This window comes from Rattus norvegicus, chromosome 3 (genome assembly GCF_021556685.1).
Source record: "Rattus norvegicus strain SHRSP/BbbUtx chromosome 3, alternate assembly SHRSP_T2T, whole genome shotgun sequence".
Lineage (NCBI taxonomy): Eukaryota > Metazoa > Chordata > Mammalia > Rodentia > Muridae > Rattus > Rattus norvegicus.
In genome coordinates this window covers 13209263-13224735 of record NC_141536.1, presented here as the reverse complement: position 1 = coordinate 13224735, position 15473 = coordinate 13209263, and the positions used below count along the sequence as shown (strand labels likewise).

General features: G+C 51.3%; 1 protein-coding gene across 52 annotated transcripts in view; it reads left to right on the top strand.

Moving 5' to 3' along the window:
• Nucleotides 1-14911, top strand: part of Fnbp1 (formin binding protein 1) — a 115629-nt gene extending 100718 nt beyond the window's left edge. For 6 of the 52 annotated variants that reach the window (XR_015681229.1, XR_015681223.1, XR_015681211.1 and 3 more), the window contains 6 exons: nt 37-146; nt 4091-4223; nt 4737-4858; nt 5124-5260; nt 7763-8263; nt 12141-14911. Coding sequence is in view for 22 of the 52 variants with exons in the window: in XM_087647869.1 (XP_087503995.1) it covers nt 37-146; nt 4091-4223; nt 4737-4858; nt 5121-5260; nt 7763-7941 (684 nt within the window). In the remaining 30 variants the exon portion in view is untranslated. 52 annotated transcript variants of the gene reach the window in all.
• The last annotated feature ends 562 nt before the right edge of the window (nt 14912-15473 follow it).

Sequence of the window (15473 nt, the reverse complement as noted above, 5' to 3'; positions counted from 1 at the left end):
GGCTTTCTGGAGTCTCACTTATGTTTGTGTCTGCAGGGTGTCACCCCGGAAGACTTCAGCAACTTCCCGCCTGAGCAGAGAAGGAAAAAACTACAACAGAAAGTGGACGATCTCAATAAAGAGATCCAAAAGGAGACCGACCAGAGGTAGGACGGGTCGGTGTGCCCCGTCAGAGAACCCAAGCTCAGTCTGGAAAGGGGAAATCTGAAAATGTGACGTGCGTGCCTGCGTGAGTGTGTGTATACGTGTGTACAAGCGTGCATGCAGTACCTACAAAAGCCAGAAGGGGGCATCAGATCCCTTGGCGATGGAGTTACCCGCAAGTTGGGAACCAAACTCCAGTCCTTATGATAAAGCGGTACACACTCTTACCTGCTGAGCCGTTTCTCCACCGTAAAACAGATAGAACAGCGTGGTTTGGGCAGGTGGTGGTTTTTTTATTTTGTTTTGTTTTGTTTTGTGTTTTGTTTGTTTCTAGCCGGGTGCTGGGTTTCTCTGCAGAGGTTGTATTGTGAGTGTGAAAAACAAAATGCACGTGGCTAGCCGTCATAGGTCTCTTGTCCTGAGTGAAGGTATGGGGTATTGTTCGCTTTTCCAGTCAATGGGAGGAAGACATTGGGGTCCCAGAGTCATGGGCTGGAGAGGCCACCTGAGCTTCCCTCAGCCTTGAGGTGCTGAGGTTGGCACAGTTGTACTTCAGGATGCACACCATCACGTTGTCTCTGTTGTATTTCTGGGCACGCTGGCAAAGGGACAGTTGGATCACGCCATGACACAGGCGCAGCACCACGTGCAGGGTAGGAATTTCTTGAGGTCGTACAGCAGGCAGCCCTTTCCCACAGCTTGCCTTCCCGTATTAGCTGCTGCTGGTCGGTCAGGACGTCTTTGATGTCTTGGGTCTCGGTCCTGACAGTCTCAGTGATGGGTTCCACCTCAAGGGTGAGGGGTTCTCTCCCCTGTCAGGGCCCTCATGAAGTTCTTGTTGGCATCGGCCACATTGCCCTTATGGGAGCGTCTTAGGGGTTTCCTCTCGGGGGTCACAGTGGTTTTTGCTTTTTTTGTACAAAGGATGGAAAATAGCATGATTATCTCCTTCCCCTTCCGGCCCCCCCCCCCCCGCCTCTTCTCTCTCTCTCCCCCCAACATCCTGCCTTTGAGTCTAAAATCTGTTTGTCTTTTTAGTGGAGGATAATTAAATATTAATCTTCCTTCAGATTCTCAGGTCTCCCTCCTCTCCACCCTTCTCCCCTCCCCTGTCGTCTTCTCCTTTCTCTTCTTTGTTCCTCTTCTTCCTCTTCCTTTTCTCCCTCCTCCTCCTCCTCTTCCTCTTCGTCCTTCTGTCTGTCAGTTTTTTGCAGACCAGGTTGACCTCGAACTCAGATTCCTGCCTATCCACCTCCTGCTGCCTGAGACTGCAGGCACAAGCACCCAACACCTTTGCTGTTTGGGGGGTTGCTTGTTTGTTTGTTAGCTTTTTGAAAGTCTTACCCTGAAGTCATTAAATTGCCTGTGCTGGCCTCAACTCAGAGTAGCCATCCTCCTGCTGCAGCCACCCAATGACTGGGATTACCGGTGTGAGCCCTGTGTGTCTTGTCTTTTCTCTGAGTGGTTTAAGGGTCAGGGAAACAAACGGCAGCTGGTCTGCTCTGGTCACTAGCAGGCTAGGAGCCTGCCTGCGGCTCTGCCTTGGGTACAGGGAGTCTTGGGAGTTTTTTCTCAAGTGTTAAAAGGAGTTTTTATTTGTTTATTTTAATGTTGTCGTAAAAGGGAGAAAAGAGTCACCATCTCGGGGTTGGGGATTTAGCTCAGTGGTAGAGCGCTTGCCTAGCAATCGCAAGGCCCTGGGTTCGGTCCCCAGCTCCGAAAAAAAGAAAAAAAAAAAAAAGTCACCATCTCTTTGGGACTTGGGGGTTTGGTTTTGTTTGTACGCTGCGCTGGGCTTCCTTGTTGCCTCTTAGGCAGTTGCTCTACTGAACCACAGTACACATAGAACATTTCAATCTCGTGTATCAGTGTAGTGTCCTGAACCAGAGTTCAGTTCCAGTTCAGTTCCCAGCACCCATGGTGGCTCATGCCTTTCTGTAACTGCAGTTCCATGGGATCCGGCGCCCTCTTGTGGTATTTGTGAGTACTGCGTGTAGGCGCTGCATATACAAACAAAGCAGGCTCACAAATTTAAGTTCAGAAAGCAAAAAACAAAGTGAGATCACTGAGACACCTTCTCATGAAACTAGGGAAGGGTCAGCAGGTTAAGGCCATCACAGATGGAAGAGAGGAGCCATGGGGAAGTGAGAGGAGGCCAGCTGGAGTTACAGAGTGTGACCTCATTCTCAAAAAAAGAAAAAAAGGGTTGGGGACTTAGCTCAGTGGTAGAGCGCTTGCCTAGCAAGCAGAAGGCCCTGGGTTCGGTCCCCAGCTCCGAAAAAAAAAAAAGGAAAAAAAAAGAAAACCAGGGAAAAGGGGGGTGGGGCAATCTGTGCTTAAGAGTATGTATCCCTCTGCCAAGGGATCTGAGTTCTGTTCCCAGCACCAACACCAGCTGACTTACAGCTCAGTAACTCCAGCTCCAAGAGGGTCTGATGCCTCCAACCTCAATGGTCACTTACATTCCTGCACACAGACACCCTCCACACATGCTAAAAATAATTTTTAAAAAAGAATAAAAAGAGAAGAGAATGGTAAAGACTGCATCCTTTCTAAAAACGATGTTTTATTAATCTTAAGAGCGTCTGTGTGCATGGGAATGGTATGTGAATACAGGTGTCTGCAAAGGTCAGAGATGTTGGCTCCCCCTGGTGCTGGAGTTACAGACAATTGTGAGCTACTTGCTGTGGACCTGGGAATCGAACTCAGATCCTCTGAGAAAGCAGCCTGTGCTCTTAACTTCTGAGCCATTTCTCCAGCTCTGAAGGCAGCATCTAAATCATATTGAAAACCATACTGGTGCTGAGCGCGTACGCCTTTACTCCCAGTACTTGAAGGCAGAGGCAGGTGGATCTCTGAGTTGGAGGGCAGCGTCTACAGAATGAGTTCCAGGACAGCCAGGGCTACACAGAGAAACCCTGTCTCAAAAAAATAAAAATAAATTAAATAAAATTAAATCATACAATTCAAGACTGGCTCTACGGACACAAAAATCTGCTTCCTTAAAGACTTCAGTAAAATTCCAGCTTGGGGAGATAGATCAGTGGGGAAAGCGCTCCCTACTCAAGCGTGAAGAACCAGGTTCCGATCCCCAGTGAGGGTCCGCAACCCCATGGCTGGAAAGAGATCCTGACTCAAAACAACTGGCCCGGCTGGAGAGATGGCTCTGCATGCAGTTCTGAGCCCCTGCTATGTAATCAGGCTCCAAGTTCAGACGCCAGCACTCAAAACAAGCCCGACATCCCACAAACACCTCTAACCCAAGCTCCGAGCTGGGCAGAGTCAGCAGAATCTCCAGGCCTTGCCTCACAGGAATGGGGGAAGAGGGAAGCAGGCACAGAACTGTCTGGTGGCCTTTGTATTCACACAGGCATGTCACCTGCCCGCGCGCGCGCGCGCGCGCGCGCGCACACACACACACACACACACACACAAACCTACGAACCTTTGAAGAGATTCATCTGAAGAGAAGGGATGGGGGTTGGGGATTTAGCTCAGTGGTAGAGCGCTTGCCTAGGAAGCGCAAGGCCCTGGGTTTGGTCCCCAGCTCCGAAAAAAAGAACCGAAAAGAAAAAGGAAAAAAAAAAAAAAAAAAAGCAAAAGAGAAGGGATGGTCTCACTATTTAGCCCAGGCTAGCCTCCTGCCCTGACCACCTGGGTGCTGAGACCAGTGTGCGTCACCAAGCAAGCAGGGCGATGGGTTTTAACAGCTATTCCCCCCCCCCCCCCCAGCTGGGGACCGAACCCAGAGCCTTGCACTCGCCAATCCCCAGTCCCCAGCCCCCGCTCCTTTTCCTTTTACAAAGCAATTGAGTAAGAGGTGGTGTGGAGCCTGTGACGTCGGGAATGGGGTTTCCGAAAAGGATAGTAGGCTTTTCTTGCAGTCACAGACAGCCCCCTGTTGGCTCCAGCCTCAGCCCCCGTGTTCTTGTTACCCCTTTCTCAGAGACGCCATCACTAAAATGAAAGATGTGTACCTAAAGAACCCTCAGATGGGAGACCCGGCCAGCTTGGACCACAAACTCGCCGAAGTCACCCAGAACATAGAAAAACTGCGGCTGGAGGCTCACAAGTTCGAGGTGTGCAGAACAGGAAGAAGCGGGAAGGGGAAGGGTGTCTCAGGGCAGGCCCCTGGGGGAACCCCCCACCCCCACCCCCACTCCCCACCTTTTCAGTGGTAGGTGTTGTGGGAGTGCTGGGCTGTGTCCCAGGAGAGGAAAACCACCCAACTGACATGTCTTGGGGTGCGGGGTTTCCCAGGGTGACCTCACTGCCACGGGACTGAGCCAGAAAGAAGTATGGAGTAATTTATCCGTGATTGCATGGCTGCCCAAGAGTTTGGCCCAGTGGTGCCTGCTTTCTGCCATGTGAGGTGATCGGTGAATTTGGTCAAGGGGCCTTCCTGCCCCTCCCCCCCAGCCCTCGGGAAAGGGAAATGGTTGCCTGTGAGCAACCTGTATAGCCAGCCAGTGCAGGGTCTGCGACATCAGCGTCAGCTTTAAATGACGGTCCAGCTCTGAGTTAAGGCCCGGCGGCTCATGATCTAGCCTAGGCCAGCCCAAGTCTAAGTCTTCTGTGGCTTTTGCTCGCAGGCCTGGCTGGCTGAGGTGGAAGGCAGACTCCCAGCTCGGAGTGAGCAGGCACGCCGGCAAAGTGGGCTGTACGACGGCCAGACACACCAGACGGTCACTAACTGCGCCCAGGACCGGGAGAGGTACAGTACCTGTGAGGCCCTGCCTCTGGCAGAGGGGCAGTCCGGCTTTGTGCGTACTTTTAAATTCTGGAATCCCTCACAGAGAGAAGGCGAGAGTCTGTTTCCACTGACTCACATCACTGTTAACCATCCAGTCTGGACTGGTGATCTGAGGCAGCGTCAGCTCCCACAGCCTGGTCGAGCATCGCTCCACGGTGGTGGGGCGGACCAAGGAAGGGTCCAGGTTGGTCGCTATAGTTGCTCTGTGTCTTCCTCTCTTGAGCAGCCCAGATGGTAGTTACACAGAAGAGCAAAGCCAGGAGAGCGAGCACAAGGTGCTGGCCACGGACTTCGACGATGAGTTCGACGATGAGGAGCCGCTTCCTGCCATCGGGACCTGCAAGGCCCTCTACACCTTTGAAGGTACCGCTTGCTGCCCAGGGGAGGGCCCCTGCCTTCCCGGGCCGACCAGGCTACTGCCTGTCCCAAGATCACAGTTCTCCCTCGTACATAATGACAAAATTATAGAAAGTAGTTGTTTCATTTTCTCGTGCGTATGAGAGTTTTGCCTACATGGGAGTTTGTGGAGGGTGTCGGTGCCTGGTGCCTGTGGAAGCCAGAAGAGGGCGTCGGGTCCTCTGCAACTGAACTTACAGATGGCCGTGAGCCACCACGTGGGTGCTGGGAACTGAATCCCAGTTCCTTCGCAAGAGCAGCCAGCGCTCTTAACTGCTCAGCCAGATCTCCAGTTCCAGCAAAGAGAAATTTAAATTAATAAATACGGTGGGAAATCAATAAGGAAGACATGTGACAGCAACCTCTGGGCACTGCACACTCACACAACACTGCACACTCACACATTACACACTCACTATACACACTGTACACTCACACCCTACACTCACTACGCACTCACGCACTACACACACTGCACACTCACACATTACACACACTGCACACTCACACACTACACACACTGCACACTCACACACTACACACACTGCACACACCACACACACTGTACACTCACACACTACACACACTGCACACTCACACATTACACGCTCACTACACACACTGCACACTCACACACAACACACACTGCACACTCACACACTACACGCTCACTACACACACTGTACACTCACACACTACACACACTGCACACTCACACACTACACGCTCACTATACACACTACACACACTGTACACTCACACATTATACGCTCACTATACACACTATACACTCACACACTACACTCACTACACACACACACTACACTGCACACTCACACAACACTGCACATTCACACATTATACACTCACACACTACATACTCACACATATACACACACATACTCACTACACACAAACTACACACACTACATATTCATACACACATTACACACTCACACATTACACACACACACACTACACACTATATACACTTACACTACATACTCACACTATATACTCTTACACCACACACACACACACACACACACACACACACACACACCCCTCAGGGTGGGGAATGGACTACCTGGGTGAGAAGAAGAACACCAGGTGTACCTTGTCCCCTGCGTGGGATCAGCCAGGTAACGGGTGGAGCCTCAGCCCCACGCCTCCGCCTGGACAAGTTGCAGTCGAGAGAGGAAGAGAAGGTGCTGTGGGAGAAGAGGTGAGGACTCAGGGAAGCATGGGCCCTAGGATGAGTGACTCCTTTCGACCAAGGGAGTTCACTGTGACAAAGGCTGTACCAGAAGCCCCATCAGTGAAGCTTTGCTTTGGGTTACCCACAACACAAGCACATCCCTGGCCCTGCTGACCGTTCCTTAAACCGTTTGCCCCTACTGGGATGAAATATCCTGACAGTAAGCAAGTCAGGGGAGGAAGGGTTAATCTTAGCTCACAGGCTAGGTCCCAGTCCATGGAGCAGGGGGCTAAGGCAGAACCTTGAATTGGTCGTGCCTGTGCTAAGCCAGTACTAGTCTTTCACAGCTGAGACTTAAAGCAGGGATTTGACCATCGATTACAGCGGTTAAGACAGCTTCTCCCAGCACACAGGAGGCAGAGACAGCCCTAGTGTGCAGAGAGAGCTCCAGGACAGCCAGAGCTACACAGAGAAACAAAACAAAGCAACAACAACAACAAAAAAAAAAAAAAAAAAAAAGTCTCCCGACAGACGCAGACGTACCTATAGGCCAGCTTGCTGTAGATAATTCCTTACTGACCTCTTCCCAGGAGGTTTTAGGTTGCTGACAGAACTAACCATCAAACGCTCCCCAAACCGACCCATAGGTGTGGCTGGCTTTTAAATGGTCTTAGAGAGCTGTCCGGAGGGCCTTGGCTAAAAAGAGGACACAGCCATACTGTGTTAAAAGAGCTGAGCAAAAGGTAGAGGAGAGCCAAGGCTAGCCCGATGGCTCATCCTTAGGTTCTTGAGATGCCATGGGGAAGGAGCAGTGTCCCAGTGACCCTGGGTCTCATAGGCTGCTAGGCAACATCAAAGGAGAACGGGGAAAGAACCTTGACTTCAGAAAATGCCAGGAAAGGAAAGCAATGAGGGTACTATGGAAGCTGTGGGAGGACCCTTGCCCCTGTCCTCCGGCCCAGGAGAACCCCTGAGGGGAGTGGCCTAGAGGAGCAGGTTTCCCAATGCTTTCGAGGTGGGGGAGTGAAGGGTGGGAGGGAGAGGGGTGTCCCTCAGAGGGCCTGAAGAAGGGATCACAGACAGTAGGAGGAACCTAGAGATGTGCGTACGGAAGAAAGCACTTAGAGCAGAGGACCCAGCATGCATCAGAGGACTGAGGGGGACATTCTGTGCACAGATCTCACTCAACTCTATATGCACCATTTCCAGGGCCCCCCACCCCCCACTCCCACGCTGCCCTAGAGACCTCACACCTCTCTTTACCCCTCCAGGTCAGAACGAAGGCACCATTTCGGTAGTTGAAGGAGAAACGCTGAGCGTGATTGAGGAGGACAAAGGCGATGGGTGGACACGCATCCGCAGAAACGAAGACGAGGAGGGTTACGTCCCCACTTCCTACGTCGAAGTCTATTTAGACAAAAACGCCAAAGGTGCTAAGACTTATATTTAATCCACTTAAAACAAAAACCTTGAAAAGCATTGGAGTTGTCTCTCCCCACCACTGTGGCTGTCACAGGCCTTCAAGAGGTCAGCAGAGACCAGGCGACTCAGACACTCGGGAACTGGGGGCGTCTTGTGCCTGAGTTCGCTTGTCCAACTTGGTTGTGTTCAGAACTGCCACCGGCCAGCTTACAACTGTGTCGTTTGAGATCTGATCAGCGTTTCCATTCCATTCAACAAAATGTGTAGATTTTTTTCTTTTTTAAAATGTATGGTGGTGGCTCTGTGCCTATAATCCCAGCACTCAGGAAGGCCAAGTCAAGATCATCCAAGTGAGTTTCAGGCTGGCCTGGGCTTCGGGGTAATAAAAGTTCCTTCATCGATGGAAGTAATATCTCCCTGCCCTTGAGTTAAGCCTGTAACGTTTTCTCGGTGCCCACGCCTAGTACCCCAAAAATCACAGCTCAGTTTCCCAGTGTTATCTGTTTATCGTCTGAGTGTCCCAAACAACCGAAAGGGGTCCAGGAGGGCGTGCTCCTTGAGGGACTAGTTTTGACTTGACATTCATCTTCTGGCTCCATCTGAGGGGCCGGGCCAGTGGTAGAGTCTCGTCAAGCTTTTGAGGCAAGCTTGTGCAGCAGCTGGCGCCCCAATGCCCCTGCGGGCACGCTTTTCCTCAGACTTGTTTCCATTCCTGTTTGTGGCCAGAGGAGCGAGCGGCTTTGCTGTGGACAGAGCCTCGTGCATCATCCCTTGTAAGCAATGGACTCAACACGTCCCCCTTTAAGTGGAAGAGTTTTTCTTTTTTTTTAAATCTTTGACACCTATGAGACCCCAAGTTAGAATTTCCCAGATGCTTTGGGATTCCTGGCACATTTGAGCTGCCTAACTACAGCCAGAGTGAGGTAAAGAGTCTTAGTGTTTAAAAGGGATGTGGGCCATGTGGGAATTTGCATTTTTAAGTCAGTTCTGATGCTGGGGGGGGGGGGGGTGACACTGGGCATGTGCGTAGGCATCTGCCACGCCCAGGACTGAATGGTGCCCATCATGACAGCCCACCTCAAGGCTGTCAAGAGCCAACTCTAAATCAGTAGAAATGAGAAAGCATCCACCCACATCGGGCCTTTCCTTTTTTTAATTTTTATTTTGTCTTGTTTTGGTTTTTTTTGAGACAGGGCTTCTCTGTGTAGCCCTGGCTGTCCTGGAATTCCCTCTGTAGACCAGGCTGTCCTCGAACTCAGAGACCACCTGTTTTTGCCTCAGTGCTGGGATTTTTTTTTTTTTTTTGAGGCAGTGTAACCCAAGCTAGCCTTGAACTCATGATTCCCCTGCCTCAGCCTTGTGATGGCTGAGACCACGATGATATTTTGTAGCAGTGACTGGCTCTTGGCAGTTAGAGAAGTGGCACAAAGAGGTCCCCGTACCCTTCACGAAGCTCCAGCAGCCACACCTCACGGTCCAGTGCAGACTCCTGAATAGCAAGCTGACCCAGCCTGATCTGTTTAATGCACATCGGTTTTCTAGCTCACATTTCCTTTGAATAACTTTCGCTGTCACTGTGCTTTTAAAGTCAGCCGTTACAGGGCTCCTTCAGAAGCAGAATTTCAATGCTCCCTGCAGGTACCCTGAACCCCCAAAGAGCCCTCTGAGTGGGGAGGAAGAAGGACAAACTGCATGTGGCCAGGAGGCTAGAAAGACTAGGAATATAAAAGGCAGAGTTCTTTATCCAGAACTCACTTCTCAGCTTCAGTCTCCTCCTCCTTCTCTTCCTCCTCTTCCTCCTCTTCTTCCTCTTCCCCCTCCTCCTCTCCTTCCTCCCTCTCTTCCTCTTCCTCCTCCTCCTCCTCTTCCTGTTCTCCCCCCCCCCTTTACTTCTCTTATTCTTCTACCTTGTTCTTTTTGGTTTTTCTAGACAGGGTTTCTCTGTGTAGCCCTGGCTATCCCGGATAGCCTGAACTCACTCTGTAGACCAGGCTGGACTGAAACTCCAGAGCTCCACCTGCCTCTGCCTCTCAAGTGCTGGGATTAAAGGAGTGCATGCGGCACTCCTTCCCGTGTGCAGAGGCAGGCAGAGCTCTGTGCGTTCAAGATCCGTCTAGTGTACACAGTGAGTTCCTGGACAACTAAAACTACGTAAGATAGACCCTGTCTTAAAAAGTCTCAAAGAGAGGTCCAGCAGCGAACTGGTGAACGGCCTGCTGGGTGAAGCGGAGTGGGTTTCCTCGGGTTTGTGCAGGTCCTTGTTTAAGTGTGTGCCATTAAGGTGACTCCTTAGGGTCCCCACAGATGAATGAGCCCAAGTGAACTGAATGATACTTTGTAGTTTCTGTCTCCTCAGTGGTGAGCATAGAAATTTCTTCCAATAGTTTACTGTTTAATAGGGGATATTGGAGGTGTGGTCAGGGGAAGGTGGCTTGGTAGGTGCAGACATTTGTCCCCAAGCCTGATGAATGTGAGTGTTCTCCCTGCAACTCACATGGTTGAAGGAAAAGACCAACTCCCCAAAATTGATCTGTGTCCCAGAAGTTGACTTCTGACCTTCGTGTACCTGGCACATGTGCACACCCACACAAAGCGCAGGCAAATCAGTGTAAAAAGTAAAAACCGGACAGTTGGGTGTCGTAGTCTATGCTTGTAATCCAAGCACTTGGGACCCAGATCTCTGTCAGTTCAAGGCCAGCCTGGTCTACAAAGCGAATTCCAGGCCAGCTTGGGCTACAGAGTAACATCTTATCTCAAAAGGACAGAAAATAGATAGGTAGGTAGATAGATAGATAGATAGATAGATAGATAGATAGATAGATAGATAGATAGATAGATAGGGAGAGAGCTGAGCTGCCTGAGAAGCATCTCTGAGGTTAGCAGCCACCCAGCCTCTTCAGACCCTGTCCCCCTGCCTCCACCCCGGGGCCCAGCTGCTGTTCCCTGACTCCCAGAAACTCAGAGCACTTCTCAGATTTTAAAAAAAAAACAACGCAAGGGCGCACTTTCTCTCTCTTTCTGGAATCAATGATGTACTTAACTATTGCCAAAATCCTTAGACTCCTTCGACCCTTTGCAGTCCGGCGGCTTCTGACATCACTTCCTGTTGGCCGTGGCCGCGATCCTGCGCCGCAGGGTACATTTGTATATACTGCCGTTTGGAAGCTGGAAGGATGCCTTGCACACTGTTGTAGTCTTTTGCCTGTCTGGTTTTATTTGTTGTTCTTCTGCCTAACCACCTTTTTGTTTTTATAACTGCTGGGGAGGCCCCTGGACGCTTGCACTGTAGCTAGGTCCCCGGCCGGCTGCTGCGTACTTGACTTTATTGTAAACCCCTGGGCTCTGAGTAAGTCGTTTGAATATAGCATCACGATTGCACCTTTCTCTTCTTATCCTGAGGGAAAGAATCTCTCTGTCGCCTTCCGGTTGCGCCCTCGTATCTGCCTCTCTAATAAATATTATTATTTTTCTCAGTGCTGTGTATTTTAAGTGATTTTTCTCTTTTTCGAGAGCATTCTCTGCAATAAGTGTAACTCCTCTCTGAGGACTTCTCAAGCCAAATGCTCTTCCCCGCTCCCCCCACTCCCAAATAATTCCGCCTCCCTGTTCTTACCCCTCCTGTCCTGAGGGCTTGGGGCATCTGCTTTTCTTGCATCTTGCCTCGTCTCTGGCAGTGGAGAGCTTTCGTGTTTAATGTGGCCCGGGGCAGCCTTAAGTTTCCCTCTCACCTGTAGTTGCAATGGTGAGAGAATTTGCCCTTTAACTTCCTCACACCATCCTGGACCTAAAAAAAAAAAAATGGGGCCAGCTAAACGTGGGAAATAAAAAGCCAGGCCTGTCATGTCAGCGTGGGAGGTAGAAGCAGGAGTATCACGACTTAAAATTCATCTTCAGGGGGTTGGGGATTTAGCTCAGTGGTAGAGCGCTTGCCTAGGAAGCGCAAGGCCCTGGGTTCGGTCCCCAGCTCTGAAAAAAAGAACCAAAAAAAAAAAAAATTCATCTTCAGCTATGTATAGAGTTTGAGGTCACCCGAGGCTACATGAGAGCCTGTCTCCAAACAGAAGGTGAAAGTCTGGAAAGCTCCCCACGGCAGAGCCACTGTGGTAACCAGTTACCCGAACCCCTCCCTTCTCCACCAGGCAAGCGCTTTGCCAGCACAGGCAAACCGCCTGCCTCTCACCTGCCGCTTTCTCTAACTCAGGGTTTTTCTTTCTTTTTGTGCCGTAGGTTCCTAATGGCGGTGCACAAGGCCAGAGTCCCCCCCCCGGAGCCTCCCAGGAGCCATCGTCGTCCAGCCCGATTGTCCCCACAGGCCTCCAGCGACACTCAGGCTGGCTGGGCATCCTCAAACCCACCTGCGAGTTGGGTCCCCACCTCCCCCTCTCCTTCACAGCATGCTCCCGTGGCTCCGCCATTCCCTCTGCCTACTGTATGGCACGGGTGTTTCTCTTCCAAAGCCTCCCACGGGGGCTGTGTGCTTCACTCTGCTCCCTTCCCACACAGGCCACCAAGGCAGCTGGACTTGTGCCCTGTGTCCCCGCTCCTTCTGGGCTCCCAGTCCACCTGCTCACCACCCAGCCACTCCTTGCACATCTCACACTGTGCCTTTGTCAACCGTCACCGCTGGTTTCCTGGTGACTAACAGAATCCTGACAAGGGGGGGCCGGCGGTGCATCAGGTGGACTGAGCGCCCACCTGTCATCTATGTGTCTCTCGGGACTCATTGTCAAATGCGTCCTTCTCTCCAGAGGCTGCTGCCTCGGGTCCTCCCCACCATCCAGCACTGTTACCTTCCATTGCGTCCTTCTCTCCAGAGGCTGCTGCCTCGGGTCCTCCCCACCATCCAGCACTGTACTTCAGTACTCCATCCTAGGGGATCGATGGTAGGACTGGGGCGCCCAACCCACATCCACTCCCACTCTGGTTCTAAATCATCTACCTGGCCCAAGGAGGTCCGTATCGAAGTCCCAAATCCAACTTGTGGGCCAACCCTGCTGTCTTGCCTGGGTCTACCTTCTGTGAGCCTTGTCTGCCTGTTCCCGGTACCCTGTGATGGAGGGCCTCACACCCGCTCTAGCTCATTACTGTAAGGCGGGCCTGCTGAGTCCCGTAGGTAGCATTTGAGGACTCTCCTATGTTCCCACCAAAGACCTTGTGCCTCCTGTGGTCCCTCTGATGGCTCTGAACACTGCTTCTGCATTGGATCCTATTCTCCAGAAGCCCCGGAGAATGGATGGAGCTTGCTTTTGAAACTGTTTCCCTCCTAGAATGGTGGAGCTTTTGGGGGAGAACCGAGGTGGTCCTTCGAACCTTAGAGCCGCGCTTTCTCTCCTTTCCCAGTACAAAAGCACTCAAGGCTTGGCCACAAGCCCCCGTGAAGGGCACCCCACAAGCTTGAACTTGAGGAGATTGGCATCTTCCTCCAGGCAGTTGGTAGCTTAGCTAACATCGTCAGAGGATCAAAGACATGGGAGTCTTACAAAACCAGAAATAGGGACAAAGAGGCAGGTTCTCAGGGTCGGGCCTGTGCTTTGTGGAAATGCAGACATTCTCCTCTTGTGGCACTGGTGTACCACCCTGCAGAACAGCACTGTCAACCTCACAGCAGAGGAGAGGGAGAGTACCACAGTGGGGAGCAGCCGACAAGGGCCTGACTTTGGGTTTCAAGAGCAAGCAAGGATTAGCTTTGAGGCATTCTTCACCCTGCCTTCTCCCAAGGAAGGCCTAGCCCCGGGTCCAACACACTGCCCTCTGGGGCCCCTGTGAGGCTGTTCAGGACTCACATGAGGAAGACCTAGGGGCGGTATGGAAGCCTGGTGCCTAAGAGTGAAGATTGTCTCAGCTCTGACACAGTTACTCCACCAGGTTACTGGCCATCTATCTCCAGAACCTGTGATTTTTCACCAAGTTGGGCCGACCACTGTCCCCTCCATGAGGAGCCAGAGTGGTTTTTACTGGTCTGTTCACAGATCTCATTAGTGCATGAAGGACGGAGAAAGGCTCTTGCCACAAAGGTAACATGGAGAAGCTGCCAATCTTCCTCGAATGACTGTTTAAGCCTGTGCCTGTCTCCCCGCATCCCCTCACTTCTTTTTTAACTTCCTGTACCACCTACATCCAGAAAGGATGGAGGTGAGCGTCTTCAGGCCGTTCTCTGAGCGAGATGGTCTGCCGTGGAAACCCTGTGGAATTGTACCGGCTGTGGGGGGAAGGGAATGCAGGATTTCCCTAGAAGCTCTACACTCCCTGTCCCCAGGACCCACTGCCTGTCACTCCTAGCTGCTAGTGTGCTGATACAAGAATGACTCACTGTAAAAGAACCTGCCCTGCAAATGACTTAGAGACGAGAAATAAAAGGAACTTGACATTTACTGCTTTTTTTTTCCTATGCAGGATGTGAAGCCGCAGTGGCTCCTCCCTCTGGGCTGAGCGTACTCAGCCAGTGGGAGCAGCCCAAGTAACACACGGGGAGGCCGCTAAAGCCTTCTGGTGACACCTGTAGTTATAGTAGAATGTCCACACGAAGTTTAAAAAACAAAAGTTCCGTTCCTGCCGGTATTTTTCCAGAAACTGCAGTTTTGTGATTTTTTTTTTTTTAATTTTTGTGTCTGTACATATAACATATGGAGTGTCTCTAATAATGGCCCCGACTTCTCTTTTAGCCTGACATCAAGCACCTTTTAAGTCATGCCTGTGCGTGTGTGCGTGTGTGTGTGTGTGTGTGTGTGTGTGTGTGTGTGTGTGTGTGTGTGTGTGTGTGAGAGAGAGAGAGAGAGAGAGAGAGAGAGAGAGAGAGAGAGAGAGCGCGCGAGCTAGTTCTAAGCCTTGAGGGCGTGGCACTGTTGGAAAGGCCCTCACAGCTGTCAGGTCTTGGACTTGCCTGTGTCTCTGGAGGTGGAATTAAGACCAAACAAAGAGCTTTCGGTAGAAAAGCTCTCTTACCCTGGTAATTAAATGTTAGTCCTTTCGATGTTAAATAAAGTATAACTTCTAGTGTACATGGCTCTCTGGTGTATGAAGAACTGACTTGGCCTGGGGAGGTGGCCTAGTGGGTAAAAACCCGAGCACAGCAAGTGAGTGCCTGCACCCTCAACACTAAAGGTGGGGTGGCCACAAAAGCAGGAAAATCCCAGCCACCCACTGGTGGCTCCAAAATTCAGAGGCACACGCCGCCTTTAATCCCAGCTCCGCTCCCAAGAGGCAGAAGCAGGTGTTCTGTGAGCTCAAGGCCAGCCTGGTTTACATATTGAGTTCCAGGACACCCAGGGTTACACACCCAGACCTGCCTCAAACAACTTAAGATAGTTACAGAGGGTAATACCCAGTGATACCGACCTAGTCTCCTATGCATGTAAGTTAATGAACACACCCATAAAAAAGTGCACTCGCGCACACACACACACACACACACACACACACACACACACACGAGAGGGAGGGAGGGATTCTAGCCACAGAAGCTGCCAGGAGTGATGGCTGACCTCTGGTCTTCTCTGTCACTGTGTAAACTCAAGAGGAGTCATTGTACTCAGGGACAGGCTAGGGACCTCCTTATCTATG